Genomic DNA, 19,607 nt, shown 5'->3' on the forward strand with positions numbered 1-19,607 from the left:
TATATATTTTATGGATGTTTCATAAGCAGTTAGGATTGTAATTGTGTTTGCAACAACTACAACTTTTGTTTGTCTAATCTGAGAGAAACAAAAGTATTCCTTATTGACACATTAATTAACAGCTTTTAGGTATCGAACATTTTAACGTGATTGTCATTCTGGTCGTGTTAAAATCCATTTTCCTCTGAAAGGGAGAAAAAATTTATGCACATTCTATGGGTCTTTGATATACCAGTCGATATACCAGTCGTGTACACTGGTTACAACAATAACAAGCCTATAGGAACGACTTTGGGAGAGGGGTGCACTGACAGATCGGGTACAAATTCTAGATCAGATTTTGGTTACAATGGCAAACTGTGTTAAAAAAAGCTCACAAGTGGGGAGGGGGGGGAGACACGTCGATAGACGTTGAAGGTGTAGTGCTGTGCTGAAATACAGATCTTGAGAAGCCAGATTCGTCTGAACGAGAGAATCGGACTAGAGTATAGTCCAGTCATCATGGGTTGGTATAGTGGTGCGGACAGGCTCCGACTCCGGAGGATACAAGATACTATCACTATAAAGCAAGGTAAAGTCTAGAAAAAGAGTAGTAGGGGCCAACCCTGCTTCCTATTTCTTCTTCGAGTGGGACGATCAATCTTCCAGTGCTGCTAGGACAGGCTCGGACATGTAAGAGACTAAACGTGAACAATTGTGGCGTTTTGCAGAATGGCCGTCATACGAGTCACAAAAACACAAGTCGACATAGTCCGCCGGAGAAATGACGTGGAGGCAAGGAATCTCGCTAAAAAAGAATCCAACCTGGTGGTGCAGGCTGTCGAAACAAGCGTTCCAGCATTCAATCAGTTCCAATGGCCGCATATATCCCAGTAGAAAACTTCATTTCGCTGACAAAAACAACGAAATGAAGGATCCCCAAGTCGAGCACAAGCCAAACAAACACGTCTTACTGCGTGGAGCTCCAGACTGGGAATGGTTCAGCCCCAAAACCATTATCCCAGTGCACTACTACACTCTTTTTCTGCCTTTAATTGGTTATGAAGTGACAACAAATGTCAAGTGTGTTGGTATCTCATGGGGGTTTTTGGTGTTTTTTTACATGGTGTAAATTATACTTGGGGGAGGATGGGGGGCATAGGAATATCTAAAATGGAAGGACACAAGCCAGATTTTATCCATAAAGAATAGAACCAAACAAATGTTTTTTTTAATTTCCACTGGCCTCAAAGACAAAAAGAATATGATCCAGAAAACACTTGACAAAACTTTTAATATATAAATACTGTCTGGTGTCACAATATTAAAAACGGAAGTTTATGCCAGATAGTTCATGAAACAATATCAACAATGTTTGTCGTCAAATAGCAGTTGGTCTTTGTGGTAGGCAGAGGTTGTAGTGTGCATTGCTGTCCCAGAAGTCCGGTCCCTTCCATCCACACCAACCCTGCAAAATCACAAACATTAAACTCTTTAACAAAATTCACATCTCCTTTCAGCAGTTTTTATAAATTCTAAAATGAAGATATATGTTAGCATTTAAACATTCTGACAAAACCCCACCTTTTTATTGTAACACATGTAAAAAAAAAAAAAGTTAACAAAATAAGAATTTCACTGAATTAAATATCTTACCTCCAGTTGCATCCATATTCATCTAGCAGCATGAATTGTATCAAATATATCTATATGTGCAACTATAAACCAAGTTTCGTTGATCAACCGTTTATGAGAAATGGAGCTAAACGCAAAACTAATGTTGAGCTAAATGCAAAAGTCTGTGACATCGCAGGCCCTACTCTAGAACTGAAAAGTGAGATGTGACTTCTCCCTTACCAGGTGAAGGGGAAGTTTGATAAAAATAAGCAAAGTAAACATTTATCGGTACGTTTTGTAATGTTTCACCTTGTTCTACGTTCATCCAGAAAGGTTCTGAGGTATCTGTTTCAATTGCAATATTTTGTTACTAAACACTACCACTTCCAGTAAAACAATTTAAGCAAAACAACTGAAATGAATCTGCCTCAGAACCAAACTGCTTGACAGGTCACTGCAAACTGTGCAACATGCTTGAACACGAACAGTCTTGCACGAAAGTAAAACAAGGGACCGACAAGGTGTTAAATGATCAATGATACTAAGCGGTGTCTTGATGTTTGTGTGGTTTGGTTTTTGAAACCCAATTGGGTGCAAAATAATAATACGGCAACTTTGACTTCTCACTACTGCTAACAACTTAGTAATGAGCCTATTTTCTGCAAAAATAGTGTCAAAGCTGGATTAGGGTCTGCCATGGTTGCCACTGGCAGAAAGATAATACAAATATCTCACCTTTTAACTTCGTAAATGCAAGGCAAAAACTTCAGAAAATCAAAGGCTATTAATTCTGGATGGTATGAATATTAATGTGGTCTAGTTCCTGTACTCACAGTTTCAATCATGTACCATCAAATGAAATTGTCACACAGAATTTTATTTTATTGACCATAATGGTAGTTACCTGAGAAAAGCATCAACTAAGGTAGGTTCCACATATTTATGAGTTTTTGGTTGGATTAGTATTCTAAACTCATTTGTCTGGAAAGTCATGATATTGAATGAAGGTGAATCATGTTAAATTAATAAGGAATAATCAATACACCTATAGTTTTCAAATGCATTTAAATCTAGGAATAGTACAAAATTAATAAATAATTTTTTTTATTACTTAACTGCTAAAACAGTCCATTTGTTTGCACAGATCAAATTTCCAGGACATTACTACTACATCCATTGATTATTACGAGCCAAATGTTTTTGTGATCTGCACTACTAAATATACCTAATACCTAAAGTCCGAACCACATTGTTAACAACTATGATAAATTACTTTCCTACCTTAATTACTGTTAAGATTCCCCCCCTCCCCCCATTTTGTCCAGACATGAATCGTGCAAAAAACATTACATTGACACAGATTCAACATACTTGAATGTAGCCCTGTCACCTATTTTGACTTTGGTGAGATCTCCTAGGACAAAATGCATGTAAACTTTCGGCGTCTTACCATTTTGCTTTTTTATGGAATATTCTTCAAGAGTGGTGGAAGCATCCAAAGTATGTGACATAATTAATATGACATCATGATGAGAGCCTATACCATAATACATGTCATAACATTGTTAGATTACATCACACCTTCCATCCCTCTTGGAGTATTCCATAAAAAAGCAAAATGGCAGCCTACATGCTTTTTGTCCTAGAGGATTTCAGCTAAGTCGATATAGATGACATGGTTACCATCTAGTATTTGGAACCTGTGTCATTGCAATGTTTTTTTCATGATATCTGTCTGGGCAAAATATTGTGGAAATCTAAAGATAATTAAAGGTAGGAGAGTATTTTATCATAGTTAACAATTTGGTTCAGACTTTAACTGGTTTTTCAGTCAATATTTTATTAATTTTTAAAATTCAGTTTTCAATAAGATAAAAACTTAAAATAATTTTGAACAATATTAATCATCAAACTCACTACTGAAACATTGGATTGGGATACAGAAAAAATCAGATTTTTTAAAAACCCTCACTGACCTTGTCTTGAATAACTTTAATATCTTCACCACCAGTGTAGTGGGGGTCCAGAATGAGAAATTTCACATCTCCAGTTACCTCATTAAAGTCCACGCCAAGTATTGTGTGAGCCAACACACCACCTCCTGTACAAGAAATATAAAATTAAAGTTTGCTTTATTATAATCACAAATTTTAGGATAGCCTACACAAAAAAAAAAAAAAATTGAATATTGTGCAAAGCCTCCAAGTTTTGAATTCTGAATTTGTACATTTTCTAGAGGTGGTAGTTAAAATTTACATTTAAATTCTTGACTCCACCTTAAAGTGTAGGTTACAAATGAATTGTTGAGAAAATTTATAACAAATCATTCTGACCTATCATGATTGGAGATCCTTGAGTGGTGAAATGGTTACAGAGTTCTCTCCCTTTGCTTGAAAGTTCCGAGCCACTGCTGACACTTATGATCTTTGATGTCACCTAAAACAAAATGTTAAGTCTGTTAACTGGAAAATAAGGGTTTTTTTCAAAAGTAGTCAAATAAAATATCTTACTATACTTACAACAAATATATGAATACAAAAGAAATCAATACAAATATTTGGAATTAAATGGTTTTGCTAAGGAAAATATACAAGCTGTAAAAAAAAAAAATCTTCCAAAATGTAATAAGCAACTATAATCTTTCAGTACTGCTTTATGCATTGGATGAAATTAGCTTCATGTTCTTGAAACCAAAATATATTTATAAATGAGGTATAAATGCTTTGTGCATGTTACCATGAGGCTTGTAACGGTCAAATCACATTCACTTTATTTACCAGAAGTTAAGGGGTCTCTTTGATGTACTTTACCAGAGAGGATAGCACATATCATGGCTTGATTAGAAAAAAGAAAGAAATGTTTTATTTAACGACACACTCAACACATTTTATTTACGGTTATATGGCGTCAGACATATGGTTAAGGACCACACAGTTTTTGAAAGGAAACCCGCTGTCGCCACTTCATGGGCTATTCTTTTCGATTAGCAGCAAGGGATCTTTTATTTGTGCTTCCCACAGGCAGGATAGCACAAACCATGGCCTTTGTTGAACCAGTTATGGATCACCCCACCCAACTTGTACTTAAATACCCCAGTGTAGAGCGGCATAATGCGAAAGTGAAGAGGCAAAATGCAGTGAGAACATATATTATACAACACAGGGTATGCACATGACTAAATATAGTTCCATCACATGGTACTAACTAAACGCCCATTAACGCCATTGGTGACACCCCCAACCGACGGCAATTTATATGTCACAAGACGGCAGTTGCCGCTGTTAAATTTGAGCCCTGCATAATGATGTTAGATTACATCACAGTTTACAGTTTGCATGTCCCCAACTGTTAGTGAAAGATTTGGCCACAACATCCTGCCCCCCTACCCCACCCACCTTGTACTTCAATACCAGTGTAAACCTGAAAAACCTGAAAACAAAGTATCACTGAACCTGTATCAACTGCTCTAAACAGTAGCTGACTTCAAGAGAACCAATCCACTTTTTACTTCCAACAAACGAGGCATCCTTATCACCAACAGCAACCAGAGCCTGGCAACAAAAACATGTAAAGAGTTATTTTTTTAAACATTCTTTGTTTAAAGAGACCATTCCAACTTCTTCAAACCTCAGTGCTACCAATTTACTTAAAATATAAATTTGTCTATGCAACCTGTCTTATCAAGTTTTTATTAGTATGTTTTTTACACAGTGAAACCGCCCAAAACTGGACCCTCTGTAAACCAGAATGCCCTCAAAACCAGACATTTTTCATGGTCACTTTTGTAATATCACTACAGAATATGACTTCTCTAAATCAGATAAGCCTTAAAACCAAACTTTTTACTTGGTACAATGGGTGTATGGTAAAAAAAAAAAAGAAAAAAGGGTTCATTTAATTTACCACATGTATGTATTTTAGCCATCAATAGTAAGGGATTTTGTTTTGGCATAACCAACCTTAATATTTGAATGTGTCATATGACAACAGATTTTATTGATTACTTCAATGTAAATCCACTTGAAAAAAAGAAAGAAAGCAATGTTTTATTTAATAAAGCACTCCACATATTTATATGGTGTAGGACATATGGTTAGAAACCACACAGATAATGAGAGAGTAAACCCACTGGGTTACTTTTTTATTAGCAGCATCTCACTGACATAGTACATACCATGGCCTTTGTTACACCAGTTGTGGAGCACTGGCTGGAACAGGAAATAAGCCCAATTGGCCACTTGAACAAGAGCTAATAATATAATTTAGTAATTCCTATACTGCTATAATATTGTAGTTTCAAGTGATAAATAAATTAATGTGTTATCAATCTTAATCTTTCCATAAAGCAAACATTTAATGCAGGGTTTTTTAGGATTTTCAAGTCTTCTTTTAAAAAATTGATACTGTAAACTGATGGCGAGTGTGTTCTATTCCGTTTTCTTTTCTTTTTCCGGGATCAAATGAAAAAAACACCCGGAAAGCTAATGACGTCATTAGAAAGTGACATCATTAGTAATTGGAACAGGCGAAGTGGATGATTCAAGGGTTATCTCCTAAGTATTCATGACTGAAAAAAGCCCATTTATCAAAAAAAGAAGAAGAAAGAAACAAAAAAAGTTGCTTTGTTATTGGATCAGTGTTAAGCTACACGATGTGCAGAGTGGTATGCATTTTTGTGTGAAGTTACACAAATTATATTCACATTCCTCCGGTTTACAGCAACACAAAATACATTCTGATTTTGCTGCTTTTACAAAATGCATACCAAACACATATAAAAGCAGCTTTTGATTACTTCCACAAATGAACTCACTTGTTGAATTTCTTTATGTGATGGCACAGGCCTGTCTGTGTAGCCTTGTAGATGGAACCATGACACTAGCGTCTGAAGTGAGCGGTATGCACATCCCCACTTGTTGTCGTCAAAATGATCCTGCATGTAGTGATGGTATGTGTACTTGCCATGCACAATACACGGCTTGCCGTCCTTAACTAGAAAAACAAAACCATTTCATATTTATAGAAAAAAGGTAATTAAAAAAAATAATATATATATATATATTAAAATGGGGCAGGACATAACCCAGTGGTAGAGCACTCGCTCGCTGTGCAGTTGGTCTGGGATCGATCCCCGTCAGTGGGCCCATTAGGCTATTTCTTGTTCCAGCCAGTGCACCATGACTGGTATATCAAAGGCCGTGGTATGTACTAACCTGTCTGTGGTATGGTGCATATAAAAGACCCCTTGCTGCTAATCAAAAAAAGTAGCCCATTAAGTGGCGACAGCGGGTTTCCTCTCTCATTATTTGTGTGGTCCTTAACCATATGTTTGACGCCATATAACCGTAAATAAAATGTATTGAGTGCATCGTTAAATAAAACATTTCTTTCTTTATTTCAATATTAAAACATAACAATATAGGAATGTCTTCACAATGTTTGTTTGTTTGGTTTAACACCACTAGAGCACAATGGCTATTGGATGTCAAACATTTGGTAATTTTGACATATAATCTTACAGAGGAAACCCGCTACATTTTTCCATTAGTAGCAAGGAATATTTTATATGCACCATACCAAAGACAGGATAGCACATGCCATGGCCTTTGATATACCAGTTGTGGTGCACTGGCTGGAATGAGAAATAGCCCAATGGGTCCACCAAAAGGGATCGATCACAAACTGACCGCTTTACCACTGGGCTACGTCCCGCTCCACCTTCTCAATGTGTCATGCACCCTTGGTTCTCCATCATTTTCCGTTTCATACATCATGACATCTATGACACTGAATCACCCACAACTTGCAGACTTGCCACGATACATTCAAAGCTATTGAGCAGAAAGTGGAGAACCAAGCAACCAATTGGAAATCTGAACACAACGGATTACACTAATGGACAATGGTGCTACAAAACTTCTTTTTTTCTGAACATTTTCTACCATTATTTCTACCTGATTTGTGACTTAAACAAATTTGTTATTAATATATAGGATTTAAGAAGCCAAGAGAAAAATAACTGGGCATTAATATATGCAATAAAAAGTAAAAAGAATTATTAAATATTTTATAGATTTTAGTTGCCAATATACTGACATGGTTTATCAGTAAAATCTCTGACAAAACAATAATAGATTTATCATTTATATTTCTCTATAAATCACATGATCTGCTTTTTGTTTTTCTTGAAGACCTATCATAATAATATGGCATGTAAAAAAAAAAAAATGCATAAGGATTTCTAAAGAAGATATTATAGTCTCTCTCACTTCCTGACGGTGGAAGTCCTATGTGTGGGTTTATGAGATAGCCGTTTAACATCCTATCTCCTGGAAGCAGAAACACATTGGCTCTCTTGAACACCGGCCAATCAGCAACAACACCAAACAGATCATGAAGATGTCTTCTGCTGCTTTCTGGCAGTCGAAGTAAAAAAGGTAAAAGTAATGAGTAAGTTTGTCAACATAGGTTGTCAATGAAATTTCCAATGGTTTTCAAACTAAACTAAAAATGTGTTTTATTACAGTTAAATAATGCAACACATATATATGTATCTGTTGTAAAATGTTAACACATGATATTATCACATTATAATCTAAGAACTCTATTAATTCCATCGTTTTCAATGACACAATGTAACTATTAGGTAAACTCATTTCAGGCCTCAGCTAAATGTTTTTAAATATTGTACATAACCTTTTTTGAATAAAAAAAAAAAAGAAGAAAAAAGCATTGCCAGGACTGATTATTCCCAATTTTTTATTTTTTTATTTTTTATAAACATATATGGCAAACTGATCATGGTAAATAAAAATGCATAACCAACTGTGAAGGCATGCATTTCATCACAGCTGTACAACATACATGTGCATCTTTATTCATTCCTGGATCTAATCACCTCGATGGATCCATTCAATTGATTCAGTTTTATGTCATTCCAACCAGTGCACCAAAACTGGTCAAAGGCTGTGGTATGTGGTTTCCTGTCTGTGGGAAAGTGCATATAAATGATCCCTTACTGCATTAAGAAAAATGTGGCGGGTTTCTTCTGATGACTACGAGTCAGAAATACCAAATGTCTGACATCCAATAGCCCATGATTAATTAAGCAATGTGCTCTGGTGGTGTGGTTAAACAAAACAAACTTTATTCATTCCTTGTATAAACAGACAGCATCTCTTAACTGTTTAGCAATAATAGTTATAAATTATTTTCGTCTATCATACCCATCTTTGTATCACTAACAGTTGCATCTCAATGCATGTGAAGTAAAACAGTTTAAAAAATAATAAAATAAAAATAAACAATTAAATTTTCGTTTAAAATTATTACATAATTTTTTTCCCCTACATGCATTGTGATGAAACTCCAAGCTTCATTGATCTAGTTTGTGAGAAATGGAGCTAAACACAAATTGTAATGTTGAGACAAATGCAAAATGTGACACCATTGTTTCTGTCAGAAAAGTAATACATACATCTCACCTTTTAACTTCGTAAAGGTAAGACAAAAAACTGATATACATGTATTATTAAGACAATTAGAATTTTAAATTTAAAATAGCATACATTTCATTAAAACGTGTACATATTAAGAACCAATGGAAATACACAGCAAGTCATAAGACTTAGCCTGTACCTAAGTCCTGTTCAGAGACGCCTTTGGGGAAAATGACAGACACGATGAATGGTAAATCCTCCGGCTGGATATGAAACACTTCTGGGGTGTGGAATCGGTCACCCTGATATACAAAATGTTCAAAGTAAAACAAATATTTAATGCAGAGATGTAATATCACAGGGAAGACTGAACAATCAGTAACTATCAGTTTAATATCACAGTGAAGACTGAACAATCAGTAACTATCAGTTTAATAGTACAGTGAAACCTCTCAAACCCTGACCCTCTGTAAACCAGAATTCCCTCAAAACCGGACATTTTTCATGGTTCCTTTTTAAATGTCTGTACAGAAGAGAACCTCTCTAAACCAGATACCTCTTAAAACCAGACATTTTACTTGGTACCGAGTCTGTCCGGTTTAGGGAAGTTTCACTTACTACAAATGCAATATGTAAGAATATCAACAAAACTTTTTAATGTACCGTAACTCTTACAAATGTTCATAATATGGGCAAGCATAATTTAACTGACATGTTTTTTGAGATGGGGTTGGTAATAAATTAAACCTTTAAACAAGATTTGATAATAGCTTTGTGCACAATGCAATGTGTCAACAATATTGTATTTTTTTGGGTAAAGACTTCAAATAAACATATTAAATCAGTTTTAAACATTATCAATTTACATTTTTACCTAAACATTGTTTCACACCGTGTGGTCAAAAGGAAAAAGTTAAAGGCACATATATTAAAAAAGAAAGTACATACCTGACTAAACTTCAAAATGCACTGTTTCATGGCTTGCAGTTGGGATAGGACAGCCTGATCAAATATCTTCTGCAAGTTGTTCACTTTTGTTCCTGACTTGATGAGGGAAATCACATTAAGCGGCAGATTTATCTTCACACATTTGTATGTGCCTGAAAGTAAAATAAAGTTTGTTTTATTTAACGATGCCACTAGAGCACATTGATTTTTTATCTTATCATTGGCTATTGGGCGTCAAACATATGGTCATTCTGACACTGTTTTTAGAGGAAACCCGCTGTTGCCACATAGGCTACTCTTTTATGACAGGCAGCAAGGGATCTTTTATTTGCACTTCCCACAGGCAGGATAGCACAAACCATGGCCTTTGTTGAACCAGTTATGGATCACTTGTCGGTGCAAGTGGTTTACACCTACCCATTGAGCCGTGCGGAGCACTCACTCAGGATTAAAAATTCCATGCCTCAACTGGGATCTGAACCCAGTACCTACCAGCCTGTTGACCGATGGCCTAACCACAATGCCACCGAGGCTGGTTGGCTTGATTAGAGGCAGAACAATTCTACAACTTCATTGAATCTCAGGTGGGTACTCTACTAAGCTACATACTATACTACCCAGATGTAATGTCGATGTTCTGTAGGAAAGCCGTTGTGAGACGTGCTGTGTGAGGCCTGGCGTTGTCATGTTGGAACACTGCGTTGGCGTTGGCCATAACTGGAACGATGTGTGGCCGGAGGATCTGGTCAATGTAGCCCTGTGCATTCAGGTTGCCCTGCACGTGGACCAGGTCAGTTCTGCCAGTGTGTGAGATGGCTGCCCACACCATGACACTACCCCCGCCGAATCTGTCCACTTCCTGCACGCAGTTTGCCGCATAACGTTCACTACGACGCCTATACACGCGACATCTTCCATCATGACGTCGGAGCAGAAATCGGGACTCGTCACTGAACCACACCTGTCTCCATCGCCCATTGTCGATGAATCTGGCACCACTGCAGTCGGAGTCAACGGTGTTGTGGTGTTAAGATGACACCTCGAACTGGACGTCTGGCACGAATTCCTACCTCACGTAGGCGGTTCCGTACGGTCTGGTCGGATATCCTGCGCAAACCTGGTATTGCTGCGGCTGTGGAGGTGGCAGTAGTCAATCGTGAAGGTGGCGTACCCGGATGTAGCGGTCCTGCCCGGGGGTAGTGACCCGTGGTCGACCGGATCTAGGGAGGTCACGTGTTGATCCATGTTGCTGGTAACGGTCCCAATCTGGAGATGTATGGAATGCCCTGGCAACGGCCGTTTGAGACTAAAGCATTGTTTCTCTGACTGAGATGTGTTGGATTGTCAAATGTCGGCCAGATACAGAGGCCAGGCAAGCGAACACCCTGCACTTTTATTTCCTGTCGGTGTTCATGTTGCATGTGCAGACAACGCACGTTCAGTGGTGACATGGTTTGCACGTGGCTGCGTTTTTGCGAATATTCACATTTTGGAACTTTATTGTACAGTAGCTGCGTTTTATCGAATGTAACCGTGGGAATGTGTTTGGGACATGCAATGACCTTATATTCACAAAGCATGAACCGGTAGGAAACATAAAATCGGAGTTATAACCCATTTGTACCCTTTTGCGTTTCTTTTTTTGAAGAGTATATTATATCACATGTATCAGAGTTTTAAGATTCTGTTTAATTGGGCTGGATGGTATTTTAATGGAAACTATCGTCGTATTGCCAAGTTGTACTAACATCAGTATACCTTCACCGCTTACTCCCAAATTTGGAAAGTGGCAATTTAGAAATTAACTTCATTTTCAAATATTACAAATTCCACACATGACAGACAGAAAAAGATTCTTGCCCACTGGACTGAATTAGCCAGCTTTTGCATGCTGCTAGATAAATCTGTCTAGCACCCCAGTGCTGGATGATTTCTAAATATGCGTGACGTAATAACACATGCTTTTCGACAACTGATGTCATAACTCATGGTTTTCAAAATTCCGTTTGCAATTTCACATTGTATCATTGTATTAAAAATATTTAAACAAATTAATATTTTCAACTTTTTATTTGTTGGCAAGTTGTTACAATTTTATGTTGTTGCATAAGGTGGACTAAGTTTTTCCCCCATGTATGATTGAATGAGTTTGTAGCTCAAATGTTTACAAATCGTTCTACAATAAACAAACCGTAGCTTACACAATTAATGTTTTGCTACTGTAATTAAATGGGCAAGAAAAAGAATCAATCATCATTGTGAGGTATAGATAAGGCAATTCCAACCTTCGGGACAAAATGATTTTGTAAACATATTTTGTCCCTCGGATTGGAAATACCGATCTATACCTCACAACGATAATAGATTCTATTAATATATTATGGTTGGCTGTTGAATACAAGGAAATCCCAACTCCCAACGAGAGATACAACCGATACAAAATAGTTGTATCTAAAGGGTTCGGACTTCCCTGTCTTCAACAGCCACGAGTGTTTGATTATTTTTCTTGCATACCTAACTAGTTTTTAAAATATCGAAACAAAGGATAGTACATTTGTACGTTATGGAAAACAATAAGCGTTTTAACTTGATAATATAAATGTAATTGACAAGTGTTGCAAATATTTAATTAATATTGACCATAAATAGTCTTTCAATATATATTTTAGTAGCCTCAAAAGAATGCTATTAATTAATTTGTGAATAATGATTGAGACAATAAATTGTCTATAAATGGGTATTAAATCTGTACATTTAAACTTACCCATTTTACGTTGTATGACTGGTGCACAGGTAGGAATATTGATAAAAGCGGCTTCTCCACTGGCAAGGAAAAATATCTCCACTTGCATACAGCTCTACAGTGAAAAAAAAGCACACACATTATATATGTTGTCAAAAATTATAGAAACTTAAAGAAAATTCTCTTCTTAAACGTTTAAGGAGTTATTAACTACTCAGTTGCCCCCCCCCCCAACAAAAAATCCTAGCTACAGCCCTGTATACAGTATACAGATTAGAACATGAAATAAAACTGGCTTTAAACTATAGGTATTTAAACTATAGGTATTTAAACTATAGGTATTGACCTCAAGCTCCACCAACAAAGGCTCCATCACTAAGCTACCTTTTAGGAGCAAATCCTGCGAGCTGCTACACACACACGATCCATCTTTAAGCTCCCTCACACGAGCTTCAACTGAGACCTACCTGTTTCTTTAAATCCTTCTGCTTGCTCCTCGTCAGGAAGCCATCCCCAGCTTGCATGTATTCATAGAGATTGTCACACAACGCATTATCCTGGACCCCTTTGACCTGTCCCTGGCCAAACATCACTGCACTGTCACTGATCGCATACATGCAGCAACCATCAGAAACCCTCTTACACAACTGGTCCACTTCTGTTTCAATGCTGTTGGACCAGTCCTCTGAAGTTAACGTGTATAATTGGATTATATTTAGGATTTATTACCTGGCATAAATTAAAAAAACACCTAGCATGACACTTAATTAATAAAAAAAATTAAAAAGTAAATTATTCTGCTTGGATACTAGTATTGCTTTTCACAGAACTAACGGTAGAGTTTATTAATAAAGGAAAAGAAAAGTAGAATGGAATCCAAATATTTAAGAGCCCAAACACAATAATTGGGTTAGTGGTTGCGAGTAGAAATATTAAAACATTTGTTGGATTGGAAATCCTTTAGTAAATGACATTTATTTTTGTTTCAGATCTAGCCACTCTTTGAGAACATGTGTCTATTACTTTAGACATGTTTTGAAATTTTAAAATTTTGCACTCTATACATAGTTTCTTTTTTAAGACAATTGGGTCTGGTAGCATGAGAGTTTAATTTGAGAGGTGCAAATTACTGTACATCTACCTTGAAGAAACTGTGCATCAACAGTTTTCCTATTTCCCCAGTTTAATTTAAGGTATCCATTTCTCAGTGATAAAAAAAAAAATCTTGAAAAATCACTCTGCTAATCAAGAAAAGGAAGCAAGTTTCGAAACTGACTATGAACAAGAGAGAACCGCCACTCAAAACTACAAAATGCTTTCTGATAATCAATTTCAAAAACAGTTTTTGCCTTCCACCTGACGATGATTCAGATTAAGAAACAGGGCTAGCTCTCTAAGTATATAATACGAATTAAAAAAAAAAATTGAAATAAATAAAAAATTTAAGTTTAATAAATAATCAAATTTTCTGTTCATCCAAAACTAGCCCAGAGAAATTAGTCCCAATTATTTCTACATTAAGATGGCCAGTATTTAACTAGACACTGAAAAATGTAACAAGAAAAAAAAAGGAAAAAGAAAATTATTAGTTTACATTTACATAAAATTAGAGTAAAGTTTATCAGTACAAACACTTGAGAACCAATTGTCAGTTTCTACATTTATTTTCAGATTAAAATGTCAGAAACAGAATCTGCTTCTCACTTCACAAAATAAATTTCATGCTTTGGAGAAGAATCTAGACTTACTGCAGTCTGCTTCCACTGCAACTGTAATAGGAATGTTAGCTTTTATTTGGAAAAACTGATATTCTGCCAGAAGATTGGTGTTTGTGGTTTTCACTGTTTTTTTCACTGGTGTGTTATCAAACAGCATCAAGTAGAAGTTGTCGCTGGTCACTTTTCCCTCAGTTTTGATGTGGCAAACCACCAGGGGACTGAGATCAAGGTGTTCCTAAAAATAAATAGTTATATCCATGCATTATGGACAATGAACAGCAGGAAGCAACATCAACATATGAGGGAGGGTAGCTACAAAATTTAACAAAGGTTAGTCATTAAAACTCAAGCTCTACTAAACATTTATACTAAATTTAGTATTGCTAGGCATTTACCGATTGAAGGTACGCACAAAATGGTATGTCTGTTCCGTGATTTTGACCATTAATACACATCTATATAACAGGGGTGGGAATTGGTAAACTGTAAAAAAAAGAGGAAATCACGAGGGGTCCCAGAAATTCTTGAAATCCTAGGTTAAAATCTGTTCCATCTGACACATTTTGGAGGAAAGGATGATTAAAATGTGAGGAAACGCAATATTCCATGAGAGGAAAACAGCTGCTCTGAGGAGAATTCCACCCCGATATAAGTAATGTGCCTTCACTAAAGAGAGTTTGTGTATGAAGTTTAATAAGGGCTGGCCATAGACAACAGTTCACTTAAAACTGCTGTCACTTTTCAATACATTTATCTGCTAATTAATAATAAAAATTAAAAATTAAAAAAACCAAACAAAATCTGGAAGTTACAAAATTATACCATGACCATGTTCGTTTTTTCCCTTTCAATGTTTTCTTTTTAAAATAAAAACTGGAGATCACTTACCACTAGTTCATTGGGTATGGCAACTTCTGTCGTATCAGTTGGATGTACATTGTGGACAATAATTCCACACACTGACAGACCTGAAAAACAACAGCAACACACAAGTGACAGGTATTCAACAAATTCAAAGTTCAGAAACATACATCAGGGCTCACACGGAATTTTTTTTTATTTAGCCAATTTTCTGAAATTAAAGAGTATTTCCTTGAAATTTATTAAAATATGGTTAATTTGAGGAATATTTTATTAGCCAATGACTACATTTTGTAGCCATTTTGTATAAAAATGAGCAATTGGCTAATTTGGCACTGTACAGGGTGAGCCCTAATACATGTATGCACATTTTGTTATGACATCAGAGAATTGATAGTTTACATATTGCAATTAACAGTTATGCCAAACAAATCACAGACATTCCATTCATTATGCCAAACAAATCACAGACATTCCATTCATTTTGCAGAACCAATTAAAAAAAAAGTAAAGTTTGTTTTATTTAACAACGCCACTAGAGCACATTGATTTTTAATCTTATCATCGGCTATTGGACGTCAAACATATAGTCATTCTGACACTGTTTTTAGAGGAAACCTGCTGTCGCCACATAGGCTACTCTTTTTTTTACGACAGGCAGCAAGGGATCTTTTATTTGCGCTTCCCACAGGCAGGATAGCACAAACCATGGCCTTTGTTGAACCAGTTATGGATCACTGGTCAGTGCAAGTGGTTTACACCTACCCATTGAGCCTTGCGGAGCACTCACTCAGGGTTTGGAGTCGGTATCTGGATTAAAAATCCCATGCCTCGACTGGGATCCGAACCCAGTACCTATCAGCCTGTAGACCGATGGCCTGCCACGACGCCACCAAGGCCGGTCTACAGAACCAATTACAACCAAGTACCAGTACACAATAACCTAAATTTAATGCACTAGCTAAAAAAATATTTTACTAGTGTGGGTGCCAGACAAACAAAATGTCTGTTATCACAATTTTGAGATAGGCCTGTTTGTATTGGTTATATCTCACTGCAGTGGTGGAAATAGCAAAAAAATTCACTAGTCCACCAGACAAATACATCTAGAAATCTACTTGTCCACCCATAATTTTATTTGTCCAAATAAATGATTTGTTTTATTAAAGTGCAAGGAAAATGTTCTTGATTGCTAAAAATGAAACTGTACTGAACATTTTTATTTGTTCACCGGATAACCACCAAGGTACGTTTTGCTTGTCCGAGCAGATTTTCATTTGTCAGAACAAACGGACAAGTGCTCGTTTCGAATGCTGCATTGCAGGGCTAACTCTGGCATTCGCCAATTGCACATTTTATAAATAATCAGCGAATTTTATTTTAATCTGGTGAAATAATTTCATGTAATAATTGATATTTTGGAAATGAAAATAACTGGGTTTTTTGGCAATTTTTTTATTTTAACTGAAAATGTTTTGCTCACCGAGAGCTAACCCTGCACTGTATGGATGTTTAAAAGCCTCATGTTAATCATTATTTTTATTTCAATATATTCCATAAACAACCAGCTTTGGGAGTTAATTAAACATGGATGGTGATGTTGAGAATGTTAGTAGAAATTAGACCATGTATAATTATATGTTTAATTATGCTACATTAGTTCTTTACAGTGTCTTGCTGACTCTTACCTCCTGGAAGTAAACGTTCAACTTCAATGGCATCAGGCACAACTCTCTTGCAATCTATTTCAGAACGCAATGTAAAGGCGACCACTTTTCTGTCCTGGGCATCTCCATAACCCACCAAGAAACCACACAGTCCCGATTTCTTCCATGTGACATTCTGTAAAGCCTGTATGTACAAACAGATATTGTCATGTACTCTGTCTATATTACACAAAGTTAAACAAAAACAAACAACAGGCACTAATCCGGTGTTTGGCAAATGTTTGAGAAGTCACTAGCTCTCACAGAAGCTTTGGCTAGTGTCCTATATGTTATAGTAATACAGATGATATTTTCCACTAGCCCAGATCAAAAATGCACTAGCTGGGACCAAGGGCTAGTGGATCTGTTGAACTCTGTAATCTACAGGATTGACAAAGTAGAAGTGACTTCTCCTTTTTCAGAAGGGGCCAAGTTTGATTCAAATGGGTGAAGTGAATATTTATCTAGTATATAGTTTGTAGTGTATCCACACAGACATACGGGCTCAAATGAATCATACAAACCAAACAAATACATACCTGAAATCTAGTAATATTGGTCAAATTCCGGCATTGGGACAGGAAAGAGTGTGTGTGTGTGTGTGTGTGTGTATGTGCGGGGGATCAGGGCTTTAGATCTCACTACTTTGGGAACAATGTGGACTTGTCTATTTTTATTGCAGGAAGGTTGTTTTAGTTCAGTACTGTCATTAACAGCTGCTGTGGAGTTGTCAATATTCACAAATGCATTTCAAGTTATTATAATCCAGTTAACCATAACATTTCAGTGGTTTTGAGGTGAAATATTTTTTTAGCTAAAATGTGTTGGGTTTTTTTAATCAGGGAGCTTGAAAACTATTGATGTAAAGGTAAACATAGGATTGTTGTTTTATTGGAGTGGGAATCTTTGACTACTGTTTGGTAGGCAGCGATTGTGCAGAATTTATATAAATTGGTCTCTGACGGTAAGAGTGTGACAACTGTCCAAATGTCCGTCTAGCTCTCTTACCGTCAAGAGTACTCTGGCTACGTCACGATATAGGTAACAAAAATCAGCGAACTTGATCAAATCAGTATTAAATGGGGGTGCCATCAGGTTTCTTCATGTAGTGTGTGTATTAATGATTAATGTGTGAAATATTTGTCGTAAAGGTATTTAACATTAAATAGAGGATTACTGTTGTATTAAGAGTGAAAATCTTTTATAACCACATTAGGCACATTTTGAACGATTTTGATGTAGACTTGTCTCTGACTAAGAGAGCGATTACAACTGTCCAGATGTCCTAGCTATCGAGAGACAGATCACTCGGGCTACCATATTGTCACACACAACTTAAATCACGTTGAACTAATGAAATAATTATATACCAACATTAAACTATATTTAAAACACACTAAATTTATAACTAGTACAAAAATTTACCCTAAGTACTTCTGAATGAACGGATACACACACTTCCATATTAAACGTTTTGCTTTTAAAAACACATCCAAAACCAAATTCACATTTTCCTCCCTTAACTATCAAGGAAGATAACTCCAATCGATTTCCTCTTGGGTCTCAAAACAGGAATATCTTTTACTCAGTCATTAATTGGAATTTCTAGTCTGAATAGAAAGAAAGAAAGAAGTGTTTTATTTAACGACGCACTCAACACATTTTATTTACGGTTATATGGCGTCAGACATATGGTTAAGGACCACACAGATTTTGAGAGGAAACCCGCTGTCGCCACTACATGGGCTGCTCTTCCGATTGGCAGCAAGAGATCTTTTATTTGCGCTTCCCACAGGCAGGATAGCACAAACCATGGCCTATGTTGAACCAGTTATGGATCACTGGTCGGTGCAAGTGGTTTACACCTACCCATTGAGCCTTGCGGAGCACTCACTCAGGGTTTGGAGTCGGTATCTGGATTAAAAATCCCATGCCTCGACTGGGATCCGAACCCAGTACCTACCAGCCTGTAGACCGATGGCCTGCCACGACGCCAGTAAATAGAAAGAAAGAAATGTTAGTAAAGTTTGGCATGAGTTCGACCTGTAACCCCTTTCAGTTGATTTCTCGCTCCAACCAGTGCACCACGACTGGTACATCAAATGTCGTGGTATGTCCTATCCTGTGTATCATCTGTATGGGATGGTGCAAATAAAAGATCCCTTGCTGCTAATCATAAAAGAGTAGCCTATGAAGTGGTGACAGCGGGTTTCCTCCCTCAACATCTGTGTGGTCCTTAACCATATGTCCGTAAATGAAATGTGTTGTGTGTTGTCAAATAAAACATTTCCTTCCTTTCAATGGTTAGGGTTGGTTTTAGGGTTAGGATTAGTCTTTAGAGGCTTTGATATAGAAGGGTTACGGGTCAAACTCTTTCTACTTATTTTACAGCAATTTTTAAAAAATATTCTGAAACATGCATGGCTAATAAATTATCTTTAAAATCTCTAACCCCCCCCCCCCCTCTCCCAACCAAAACACAACTTCCAATTTTTTTTTTTGTATGGCTTGAACAATACAGGTCTAATTTTCAAATTGTATTGACGCGAGAAAAACGTATATATAGCGGACTACCTGTATACTACCAGACTACCTA

The 19,607-nt window shown here is 36.6% G+C and overlaps 1 protein-coding gene across 1 annotated transcript; it reads right to left on the minus strand.

Moving 5' to 3' along the window:
- Positions 1 to 1,254: 1,254 nt before the first annotated feature.
- LOC121376038 (ufm1-specific protease 2-like) lies at positions 1,255 to 18,560 on the minus strand. The gene is made up of 14 exons (XM_041503804.1): positions 18,437 to 18,560; positions 16,994 to 17,156; positions 15,333 to 15,412; positions 14,475 to 14,679; positions 13,194 to 13,411; positions 12,748 to 12,841; positions 9,984 to 10,135; positions 9,235 to 9,337; positions 7,866 to 8,012; positions 6,410 to 6,588; positions 5,049 to 5,147; positions 3,930 to 4,032; positions 3,573 to 3,697; positions 1,255 to 1,447 (listed from the first exon to the last, which is right to left on the minus strand). Exons 1-14 carry the CDS (start codon positions 18,473 to 18,475, stop codon positions 1,361 to 1,363), a joined length of 1,794 nt encoding a protein of 597 aa, XP_041359738.1. The 5' UTR covers positions 18,476 to 18,560; the 3' UTR covers positions 1,255 to 1,360.
- Between the last annotated feature and the right edge of the window lie 1,047 nt (positions 18,561 to 19,607).

This window comes from Gigantopelta aegis, chromosome 6 (assembly GCF_016097555.1).
Source record: "Gigantopelta aegis isolate Gae_Host chromosome 6, Gae_host_genome, whole genome shotgun sequence".
Taxonomy (NCBI): domain Eukaryota; kingdom Metazoa; phylum Mollusca; class Gastropoda; order Neomphalida; family Peltospiridae; genus Gigantopelta; species Gigantopelta aegis.